The sequence below is a fragment of the Xiphophorus couchianus genome, chromosome 4, assembly GCF_001444195.1.
Source record: "Xiphophorus couchianus chromosome 4, X_couchianus-1.0, whole genome shotgun sequence".
Lineage (NCBI taxonomy): Eukaryota > Metazoa > Chordata > Actinopteri > Cyprinodontiformes > Poeciliidae > Xiphophorus > Xiphophorus couchianus.
Genome location: NC_040231.1, coordinates 35,658,200 through 35,670,222, shown reverse-complemented (window position 1 = coordinate 35,670,222; position 12,023 = coordinate 35,658,200). Strand labels below are relative to the sequence as shown.

The 12,023-nt window shown below is 48.6% G+C and overlaps 1 protein-coding gene across 1 annotated transcript in view; it reads right to left on the bottom strand.

Annotated features, from left to right (window-relative positions):
• Positions 1–12,023, bottom strand: part of slc13a1 (solute carrier family 13 member 1) — a 43,057-nt gene that overhangs the window by 7,285 nt on the left and 23,749 nt on the right. The window contains exons 10-11 of the mRNA XM_028016111.1: positions 7,424–7,522; positions 7,186–7,287 (exon numbers count right to left, since the gene is read on the bottom strand). Coding sequence (XP_027871912.1) covers positions 7,186–7,287; positions 7,424–7,522 — 201 coding nt within the window. The remainder of the gene's footprint in view (positions 1–7,185; positions 7,288–7,423; positions 7,523–12,023) is intronic.

Genomic DNA, 12,023 nt, shown 5'->3' with positions numbered 1-12,023 from the left:
TTGAGTAATATATTCCCATTTATGTCATCATCAGTCTGAGTGTCACATTCATTGGTACTTTTTGTTAAAAACTTTACCAGCCTATTCCTAAGTACTCTACCTGTATCTGGATAAAAGACAAGGTATGCAGGACTATTTTTGTCATAACCAACAAAAATTCTCTTTTTACAACATGGATCCAACTTTTTCTTGTCATATTTATATGCGTAACATTCAGATCCTAAAGTTCACATTTTTGAAAGGTCAGGTCTCTTTCCAGTTAACATGTAATATGGAGTCTGTGTAACAGAGTTACAAATGTGTTTTTTTTTGTTAAATTATTATTTCTTATTCATTTTATATTGAGAATTTGTGAATTTTATCTCATTCAGTTATTTCTATTTATTTTTGTTGTTTTTGCCTGCGGGGGTCGCCCTTCTACTCTCCGCCTCGTTTGTGTTTCCTGAGCTTCCGTAGTTTATTCCAGCCCTCGTAGCTGGAATAAACCTCCCCTTTTCTCTGAGGGAAAAGGGGAGGCCTTTTCCCTCAGAGCGTTGTTCCTAGTGATGGGATTTTCGGCTCCTTTTCGAGATGCGGCTCTAATGGCTCTTCTTACTGTGGAGAGCCGGCTCTTTCGGCTCCCAAACGGCTCCCCATATATATTTTTGACATTATTAATTAATTAATAGCTTAAACCTAGTTTTATAATATTTTGTTTCATTATTGACATTGTTAAGCACTTATGATGAGTAAAAATGCCGCATAACAATGCTATAGCAATACCGATGCGTGTGATGTCCGCATGTGCCTGTGCAGGTTGTTTGTCGAGCCTGCAGATAGGAAATGCTGACTTTGCACAGTCTGCACTCTGCCCTGGAGCTCTTGATGTAACATTAAAATGAGTCCAAATCTTGCTCCGTTTTCTGTCACTCATTTATTTTCACCTATTCAGTTCTCACACACTGACTCCCCTTCTTTCTGTTGTGCTTCTTGACCGCTGACTGAGTGTCTGTACATAAACACCTGCCGAAGAACGCTATACAGCTTGGCCAATTGCCTGCTGTTTCCACAAAAAAAGTGGAGATAAACTTCTTTTTTCAGTGTTTTCCCGCCACATTATTAATTGAAACTATGTGTGATTGGTCAGATGTGTGGAGCACACGCTTGACATGAGGCCAGTGGACCGACCGAGGGAAAAAAACTCTCCGCTCTAGCACTGGCAGAAGAGCAAAACGCGCAAGGAGAGGGAGAAGGGGGGGAGAGACAGCGAGGCACCGCAGGACAAAAATAAAAAAACGATGTGGGGAAAAACTATCGTCTCTGGCACTTGCAGAGCACAAGCACAACAACAGGGAGGCGGAGAGACAGCGATATACTGTAGAAAAAAAACCGGCTCCCAAATAGGATCCTAAAACGGCTCCCATAGTGGAGCCGGTTCCAATCGTTCACTTCAAAGAGCCGGCTCTTAGAGCCGGATCGTTAGCGACCGACACATCACTAGTTGTTCCGCGCTGCTGTGGGTAAGTCAGAGGAAAGTTCGCTGCTGAGATATGTTTGTTTTTCTGTATGGATGTTGTTCATGTTGAGGTTTTTACCATTTGTCGTTTATTATTGTTTGTTAGTGTGTTATTTTGCAGTTTTGACCGTCATTGTGGGGTTTTTTATAAACAGTTTTATTATAATTTCCTTTTTTTTATTATTTTGGCACGAACGACCGGTGCTAGTCCAGCACAGTTCGGTTGAACATTGTTTTTATTTTCACATTTTTAGAGCAGGAGTGCAGGGAGATGGAGTTGAAGAAGTTGTTAATTTGTTTTCCTTTCTTCCCACAAGTATGTGTTTTTATTTTTAATTTATACCTTTTATCTCTGTTTATTTAACTCTGTCCCACTGTATTGTGTTGTTGTGGCCACCAGGTGGCGTTTTTCTCCTCTTGTTTTTAGTTTATGATTTTTGTGAGATTTCTTTTTTTAACAACTTTTGTTAAATCTGAAAAAAAAATGTTAGTGGAGAGCGTTGTTCTGTGCTGGGGTGGAGCTGGAGTGCAGGGAGAAGGAGTTGAAGAAGTTGTTAATTTGTTTTCCCTTCTTCCCCCAGAATAAAAAAATAAAATATCTGGTTGAGACCCACCTGAATGACTTCTGAGACTCATTGATGCCACCTGTTACATCTGCTCAACACGTCTGTTGTAACATCTATTACGAATAATAGCAGCCGTCTGAACTGAGTATGTCCATAAATCTTTAGGCAGATTACTCTCAATTAACATGAATCTTGCCATTTCAAAGACAGTTCTCCATATTCTCTCAGCTGTCCCATTCTGATGGGGAGAATAAGGAGCTGAAGTTTCATGTCTAATGGCATTTTGACTAAGCAATGATTGGTACTCTCTAGATATAAATTCAGTTCCATTATCGGATCTTATACATTTGACCTTCCCATAAGGTGCCACATCTGCAATAAACCTTTCTGTCCCTTTAACAGTATTACTCTTAACTTTCAGAAAATAGGTAAAAATAGCACCTGAATAATCATCTGTAAAAGCTAAGGTATATCTAAACCCGTCTTTGGCAGCTGGTTCTATTGGTCCAGCCAGATCTGCATGTACAAGATCTAGTGCACCTTTAGCTTTTTCATCCGGATCTCTACTCCTGGTCTGAGCTAATTTATCTTTTATCCATACTTCACATTTCAGATCAGGTTTTTCAGTTTTACCTCTAATTTTCATTCCATCTGCTCCAACTTTGACACATCATCATAGTTACAGTGGCCTAAAATTTCATGCCATGTTTGTATGTCATAGCAGGCATTAAATTTTTCAACCTCATCTGTAAGAGTACTTAAATAAAACAGTCTATCATAAACATCAATATCAAAAGTCGTACCATTTTTATGGATGAGCCAGTTCTGTCCATCTTTGAAGATGACTGTCGCTCCTTGGGTAGCTGCAGCTTTAACCGAAAATATGTCCTGAGAAAATGATGGCACGTATAAAGTGTCCATTAACATCATCGCCACAATTCAGCCGTTGCTGTCTCTCAAACGAACTCTGGCGGTGCCTTTCTTCAGTGCGATGCCACTGGCCCTCACATCGTCAGCCAACTCCAAAATATGGCTCTGAGACTTAAATGTCGAGTCGAAATCCGTGAATTTTGAAGCGTCGGTCACAATGTGCTTTGTTGCACCAGAGTCGACCATGAGGCCCTTTACCTTCGTGCCATAGATCTGGGCATCGCCGATCTGCTTCACCTTGAAAGCAAACGTATGGTCCTCCTCATCCATTGCTTGCTTGACCTTGTCTCGCCTTTTCCGCCGACAATTTACGTCCTTATGTGTGGCGCTCTTGCAGAAACCACATCATTGTTTCGGCTTTCTGCGCTCGCCCGAGGTTGAAGGACAGTCCAGGACTTTGTGCCCTCTCTGGCCGCAGTTGTAACAGCTGAGTTTAATACTCCAATTGTCTCTTCCTTTAACTTTCATCACGCTATCTTCAGCTGAGCCAGCAACACACAACCTCTCTGTGCTCTCATAGCTTCTCAGTGTCATGTTCTGTGTTGTCTGTGTATTTATTTAGAGTTTTCCTTGTCCTGTCCTCCCCTTGATTAGTTCCCAGGTGTTTCTTGTTCCCTGATTACCCCCAGTGTATTTAGTGTCACCTTTGTGTCTGTTCGTCGTCGGGTCCTCGTCTACCAACAGTCAGTCGTTTGTTTTTTCCTTCATGTCCATTCGTGTACCTGTGCTACCAGTGCTGAGCTTTGTTTTCCCGCTCTGCTGTGCTGACAGGGTTTTGGACTAGTTTGAATATTCAGACATATTCATCATTAAAGCCATTAATTTACCACATCCTGGGTCTACAGCGTCTGCCTCACCACTCTCAACACACCGCTTTATGACAGAAGGACCCGACCAGAAAGTACGGTGAGGCACGCTGTTTTTTTTTTTTGTTTGTTTTTTTTTCCATCAAGGACCCAGAAGACATTAAGGAACTCACGGATACGATCGAGGATTATGTGGAGGCGATGGCGAAACCCTACTCCGCCTGCCGACGACTGGGTTTTGCCACGCGCATGGTTCTGGTGCTGGACTACTGGCTTCCTCGTTTTCCGCACCCGGGGTTGGTGGAGTTGCAGAGGGAGGCAGAGTGGGAGCGTATGGCGGCTCTAGCTGTCATGGCTGGCGAACCTCTGCCTCCCGAGCCGCACAGTTTCTCCGCCAGCCCAGATCCCGCTCCAGTTCCGGGACCAGCACCTCCAGCTCCACCCGAGGCCGTTTCAGCCGGCGTTCCAGCCGGCGCACCCGCGGCCGAATCGGCCGGCGTTCCAGCCGGCGCACCCGCGGCCGAATCAGCCGGCGTTCCAGCCGGCGCACCCGCGGCCGAATCAGCCGGCGTTCCAGCCGGCGCACCGGAGGCCGAATCAGCCGGCGTTCCAGCCGGCGCACCGGAGGCCAAATCAGCCGGCGTTCCAGCCGAGACCCTGACCCCCTGTGTTCCGACTCAGACCCCCTGCGTTCCTCCAGAGACCCAGACCCCCTGCGTTCCCTCCGAGACCCTGACCCCCTGCGTTCCCTCCGAGACCCTGACCCTCTGCGTTCCCCACGAGACCGAGACCTCCTGCGTTCCCCACGAGACCGAGACCTCCAGCGTTCCCCCCGAGACTCTCTGCGTTCCTTCCGAGACCCAGACTCCCTGCATTCCGACCGAGACCTCCTGCGTTCCCCACGAGACTCAGACCCCCAGCGTTCCACCCGAGACTCAGACCCCCAGCCTTCCACTCGAGACCCCGACTCTCTGTGCTCCACCAGAGACTCTGCCTCAGGGGGCTCATCATCGCCACCTCCAGCGCCACGGACGGCCGCCGGACCGCCTCCGGGGGTCCCGCCTCCGTGGTTCCCACCTCCAGTGCCGCGGACGGCCGCCGGACCGCCTCCGTGGTTCCCGCCTCCGTGGTTCCCGTCTCCGTGGTTCCCGCCTCCAGCGCCGTGGACGGCCGCCGGACCGCCTCTGTGGTTCCCGCCTCCGTGGTTCCCGCCTCCGTAGTTCCCGCCTCCAGCGCCGCGGACGACCGCCGGACCACCTCTGTGGTTCCCGCCTCCTTTGCCTCCGCCCACCCTGTGGGTAGTTTTTTGTTTGTTTTTGGACTCTTGGCCCTTTCTGTGCCTCCGCCCACTCCGTTGGGTTGTTTTTTGTTATTTTGGACTCTGGCCCGCCGTCCGGCGCCCCTCCGCCCACCCTTGTTGTGTTTTTTGTTTTGTTTTGGTTTTTTTGGGCGTCTGGTAGCCGCCCTTGAGGGGGGGGTACTGTCATGTTCTGTGTTGTCTGTGTATTTATTTAGAGTTTTCCTTGTCCTGTCCTCCCCTTGATTAGTTCCCAGGTGTTTCTTGTTCCCTGATTACCCCCAGTGTATTTAGTGTCACCTTTGTGTCTGTTCGTCGTCGGGTCCTCGTCTACCAACAGTCAGTCGTTTGTTTTTTCCTTCATGTCCATTCGTGTACCTGTGCTACCAGAGCTGAGCTTTGTTTTCCCGCTCTGCTGTGCTGACAGGGTTTTGGACTAGTTTGAATATTCAGACATATTCATCATTAAAGCCATTAATTTACCACATCCTGGGTCTACAGCGTCTGCCTCACCACTCTCAACACACCGCTTTATGACACTCAGCTTTGTTTTAAATTGGGCAAAAGTTAACTCTTCCTCACTCTGTGTAACATAAACAGAGAATGGTTTGAACTCATCAGGCAGGCCTTTTAAAATCATTGCCGTCAGCAGGCCATCACTTAAAACTTCTCCAGCATTACGCAGCGCTGTAATTGCAGATTCTGCTCGGATAATATAGTCAGTGACGTTCTCATTGACACCTTTCTGAAGAGACGTCAGCTCCGTATACAGACTAATCACTCGTGGCTTACCCGAACCAGCATAGTGATCTCTGAGGATCTTTAAGGCTTTACTGCCATCATCTGCAGCATCTCCATGACAAGGGAAAGACTCTTATCGTCCAAGACTTGAATTAATTCTGCATAAGCCTCTTCGTTTTTGGTGGCGCTTTCTTCCGCGTCATCGGGTTCGTCTTTCAATAATATGGTATTCTTCAGCTCAAGCAGACGTAAGTGGACCAAAAACTTTGTTTCCCACAACTCATACTTCTTTTCATCTCCGTCAAAGCATAACCGGTTCCATCGGCTTCCAAACTCCTCTCTGGGCCCACAACCTGTTGACGCTGCCGTATTTAAAGGGCTGGAAATGCCGGACCGTGAGGAAGGAAAAACAACATAGCCTTCAGTTTCATTTGGCCTGAGTGCAGTGCTCACCAGAGCAACCTGTGGCCTTTTATTAGCTGATTGCACCCACCTGTGTAAATCTCCGCCCACAACAGGAAGTCAACAAGAACATCAACAATAAGATTCAACAATTTAAATAAATGAAAATATTATGTAATTGTAAATATTAATGTGAAATGTACTTTAAAGTTAGAGAACTTGTTCATTTAACTTTAATTACTTTGTGGGTTTGATTCACAGTGGTTTGCTTAGTATTGTTTATATAGTTTGTCATCATTTGCTTTGTAGTTTGAGTGAAATTAATTTATGTAAACTTACATGCAGATTAGTAATTATTTATTTTTCTTCTTTTGGGTTTGTTTAAAGGTTTTTACCTGCTTCTGGACCAGTCATGAAATGTCCTGACACACATTAAACAAATGGAGGATAAAATGAAGAAAACTGCTTGGTCCTTGAGTAAAACCCTGTTGACAAAAGTCTGCATCGATTTATCCATCCCTTTTCAAGTGGGGAAGCTGTACAAATTAGAAAAGAACTTGACAGTGTCATACTGTTTCTTTGATGCTTTGTTACCATTAACACCTGGTGGGATGAATTCAAGAGTCAGATGGGATGCGTACACATGTGCAGTGTGAGCAGCCAAGTCTCATCCATGATTTGTGAGCTGTGACTTTTCAAACCTTGCACTGGTGCTGGACAGTTGGAGCTGAAGCTGAACACAGTGACTGAAATTACAGCATTTTCTCAGCTTTACTCCCAACAATGTTCACAAATGAAGATGCTTGGTTGAGAGGTGAGATGTGATCAAGAAACAAGTAGTTGCCTTTTACTTAACAAATCAAAGTGTGACTGAACTCCTGATTTAATATAGATGTGTAAAAATATATAGAACATATGAATTAAGATATGCAAATAAATGTGACTCACTGAGGGAAGAGAGAAGCCCAGCCAGGCATGAAACCTGGAGATCTGGTTAACCACAACACCACCATCAGCAGGAAAACCATGCCAGTGAAGATCTCCTGAGGCCTGGATAGATAAAATCAATTATAGCAGATAGATGAAATAATGTATAACTAACTGCAAGAATTATTTATGCAGCATCCCTTAGTAATACAATTTTTTGATACTGAATTCGTCTATGAATGAGTGACCAAGTAATCACCTGATTGCTCCCAATGACTTATATTCTTCCTCTATAACTTTTCTTGCTGCTTTCTCTTTCCCAGACTGCACTCCATCACACTGCCACAGGAACGTGAAGCTGTGGAGACAATGTGTAGGTGTCTACTAGTAATAATAAAATGTAAGAAATAAGAGTGCTAGTTGAATCCCTAAAATGTACTTTAACTTCCAGGCTTAGAAAAAAAGCGAAGTTTTTCTTATTCAGCGTTATCTTTATCGTGTCATAGCTGCCCTGCAAATTTTTGATGTTCACAAAAATCAAAGAGAAACTAGAAGTCTTTCCCAAAATAATTGATGCAATTACAAAAAAGGCTATTAATATTTGCAACCATGTATTGATGTTTATCACAGTCAGATCTTATTTCATCTGGCAACATATAGTTGTTTCCAATGAAATATTTATTATTACATTCTAAACCAGGGGTGGCAAACTCATTTTCATTTTGGGCAAATCAAGATCGTGAATGCTCTTAGAGGGCTGGTTGTGCCAGAATGTATTGATAAAACCTTGTTGGCAACCTGTTAAAATATCAATGAATTCTTGAAATTAAATAATATTATTGAACATATTTTCAGTCCATCTCCATATTTTCAGTCCCTCCTCCATGGGCTGCCACCTTATCGTGGTGGAGGGGTTTGAGTGCCCCAATGATCCTAGGAGCTATGCTGTCTGGGGCTTCATGCCCCTGGTAGGGTCACCCAAGGCAGACAGGTCCTAGGTGAGGGACCAGACAAAGTGCAGCCCGAAGACCCCAATGATGAAAGAAAACCTTGGACTTGGTGTTCCCTCGCCCGGACGCGGGTCACCGGGGCCCCACTCTGGAGCCAGGCCTGGAGGGGGGGCACGATGGCGAGCGTCTGGTGGCCGGGCTTTTACCCATGGAGCCCGGCCGGGCTCAGCCCGAAGAGGAAACATGGGCCCCCCCTCCCATGGGCCCACCACCCGTGGGAGGGGCCAAAGGGGTCGGGTGCACTGTGTGATGGGTGGCGGCCAAGGGAGGGGGCCCTGGCGGTCCGATCCTCGGTTGCAGAAACTGGCTCTTGGGACGTGGAATGTCACCTCTCTGGTGGGGAAGGAGCCGGAGCTAGTGCGTGAGGTCGAGAGGTTCCGGCTAGAAATAGTCGGTCTCACCTCGACGCATGGCTCTGGTTCTGGAACCAGTCTCCTTGAGAGGGGCTGGACATACTTCCACTCTGGAGTTGCCCAGGGAGAGAGACGTCGGGCAGGAGTGGGCATACTTGTTGCTCCCCATCTCGGCGCCTGTACGTTGGGGTTTACCCCGGTGAATGAGAGGGTAGCATCCCTCCGCCTACGGGTGGGGGGACGGGTTCTGACTGTCGTTTGTGCTTACGGGCCGAACGACAGTTCAGATTACCCACCCTTTTTGGAGTCCTTAGAGGGGGTACTGGAGAGTGCTCCTCCTGGGGACTCCCTTGTTCTGCTGGGGGACTTCAACGCTCACGTGGGCAACGACAGTGAGACCTGGAGGGGCGTGGTTGGGAGGAACGGCCCACCCGACCTGAACTCGAGCGGTGTTCTGTTGCTGGACTTCTGTGCTCGCCATGGATTGTCCATAACGAACACCATGTTCAAGCATAAGGGTGTCCATATGTGCACTTGGCACCAGGACACCCTAGGCCGCAGTTCGATGATCGACTTTGTCATCGTTTCATCGGATCTGCGGCCGTATGTCTTGGACACTCGGGTGAAGAGAGGTGCGGAGCTGTCCACTGACCACTACCTGGTGGTGAGTTGGCTCCGGTGGTGGGGGCGAAAGCCGGTCAGACCTGGCAGGCCCAAACGTGTTGTGAGGGTCTGCTGGGAACGTCTGGCGGAATCCCCTGTGAGACGGAGCTTTAACTCCCATCTCCGGCAAAACTTCGAACACGTCCCGGGGGAGGTGGGGGACATGGAGTCTGAGTGGACCGTGTTCCGTGCCTCCATTGTCGAGGCGGCCGATCGGAGCTGTGGCCGCAAGGTTGTCGGTGCCTGTCGCGGCGGCAACCCTCGAACCCGTTGGTGGACACCTTCGGTGAGGGATGCCGTCAGGCTGAAGAAGGAGTCCTATCGAGCCTTTTTGGCCTGTGGGACTCCGGAAGCAGCTGATGGGTACCGGCGGGCGAAGCGGCATGCGGCTCGGGCGGTTTGCGAGGCAAAAACTCGGGCGTGGGAGGAGTTTGGAGAGGCCATGGAGAAAGACTTCCGCACGGCTTCGAGGCGATTCTGGTCCGCCATCCGGCGTCTCAGGGGGGGGAAGCGGTGCAGCACCAACACTGTTTATAGTGGGGATGGTGTGCTGCTGACCTCTACTCGGGACGTTGTGGGCCGGTGGGCAGAGTACTTCGAAGACCTCCTCAATCCCACCAACATGCCTTCCACTGAGGAAGCAGAGTCTGGGGACTCTGGGTTGGGCTCTCCAATCTCTGGGGGCGAGGTCGCCGAGGTGGTTAAAAAGCTCCTCGGTGGCAAGGCCCCGGGGGTGGATGAGATCCGCCCGGAGTTCCTTAAGGCTCTGGATGTTGTAGGGTTGTGTTGGTTGACGCGACTCTGCAATATCGCATGGACATCGGGGGCAGTTCCCCTGGACTGGCAGACTGGGGTGGTGGTCCCCCTGTTCAAAAAGGGGGACCGGAGGGTGTGCTCCAATTATAGAGGGGTCACACTCTTAAGCCTCCCTGGCAAGGTCTATTCAGGGGTCCTGGAGAGGAGGGTCCGTCGGATAGTCGAACCTCGGATTCAGGAAGAGCAGTGTGGTTTTCGTCCTGGTCGTGGAACACTGGACCAGCTCTACACCCTCAGCAGGGTCCTGGAGGGTGCATGGGAGTTCGCCCAACCAGTCTACATGTGTTTTGTGGACTTGGAGAAGGCGTTCGACCGTGTCCCTCGGGGAGCCCTGTGGGGGGTTCTCCGGGAGTATGGGGTACCGGGCCCTTTGATACGGGCTGTCAGGTCCCTGTATGACCAGTGTCAGAGTCTGGTCCGCATTGCCGGCAGTAAGTCGGACTCGTTTCCGGTGAGAGTTGGACTCCGCCAGGGCTGCCCTTTGTCACCGATTCTGTTCATCACTTTCATGGACAGAATTTCTAGGCGCAGCCAAGGTGTTGAGAGGATCCGATTTGGTGGCCTTAGGATCTCATCTCTACTTTTTGCAGACGATGTGGTCCTTTTGGCTTCATCAGATCGTGATCTGCAGCTCTCGCTGGATCGGTTCGCAGCCGAGTGTGAAGCGGCCGGGATGGGGATCAGTGCCTCCAAATCCGAGGCCATGGTCTTGAGCCGGAAAAGGGTAGAGTGCCTTCTCCGGGTCAGGGGGGGTGTCCTGCCCCAAGTGGAGGAGTTTAAGTATCTCGGGATCTTGTTCACGAATGGGGGAAGAAGGGAGCGGGAGATCGACAGGCGGATTGGCGCAGCGTCTGCTGTCAAGCGGGCGCTGTACCGGTCCGTCGTGGTGAAGAGAGAGCTGAGCCAAAAAGCGAAGCTCTCGATTTACCGGTCGATCTACGTTCCCACCCTCATCTATGGTCATGAGCTTTGGGTCATGACCGAAAGAACGAGATCGCGGATACAAGCGGCCGAAATGGGTTTTCTCCGTAGGGTGGCTGGGCTCTCCCTTAGAGATAGGGTGAGAAGCTCAGTCATCCGGGAGGGACTCAGAGTAGAGCCGCTGCTCCTTCACATCGAGAGGAGCCAGTTGAGGTGGCTTGGGCATCTGGTCAGGATGCCTCCTGGACGCCTCCCTGGTGAGGTGTTCCGGGCACGTCCCACCGGGAGGAGGCCCCGGGGAAGACCCAGGACACGCTGGAGGGACTATGTCTCTCGGCTGGCCTGGGAACGCCTCGGGATTCCCCCGGAGGAGCTAGAAGAAGTGGCTGGGGAGAGGGAAGTCTGGGCCTCCCTTCTGAAGCTGCTACCCCCGCGACCCGACCTCGGATAAGCGGAAGAAGATGGATGGATGGATATTTTCAGTCCCTCCAGGATTCTTTTTGTGATTTTTTTTAAACAATTAAGATCAGAGTGTTTGTGGTACTAATTCGGAAATATTTGCACATGTTTATGACGCAAAAGCGACTTTTTATTACCCGCTGTATAGATCCTATTAAGGTTAAGGTAGCTGTTTAGTAGAAGTAAGAAAGTTTTGGACCAACTACATATTAGTGCAAAAAGTGCAAGGACTTGTTGATTTTGCATGAATTTCCACAACAATTCTCAAGAAACTGGAGGGACTGATTAATATAATCTGGCAGTAACAGATAAAAACTGCATTGATTTGGCTGATAACGTAATATTTAAGCACACTTACTGTTAAGTCTGGAATCTAGAGGGCCACATAAAAAGCTATGGCGGGCCAGATTTGGCTCACGGGCCTTGAGTTTGACACGTTCAAAAACAGTGACGTTTCGGGGGGAAACGGGGAATATAATTATATTAATAGTTAAAAATTATGTTGTTTGGTTGGTTTGCACTAAGATATGTTTTAGCCTAAAAGAAATGTACTGTGTCATATGGACTGGGTCAATCTGACCTAGAAGTCAGGAAGGAATTCAGATTTCCTCTAAAGAGAGGAAAGTTGTTAGTTTAA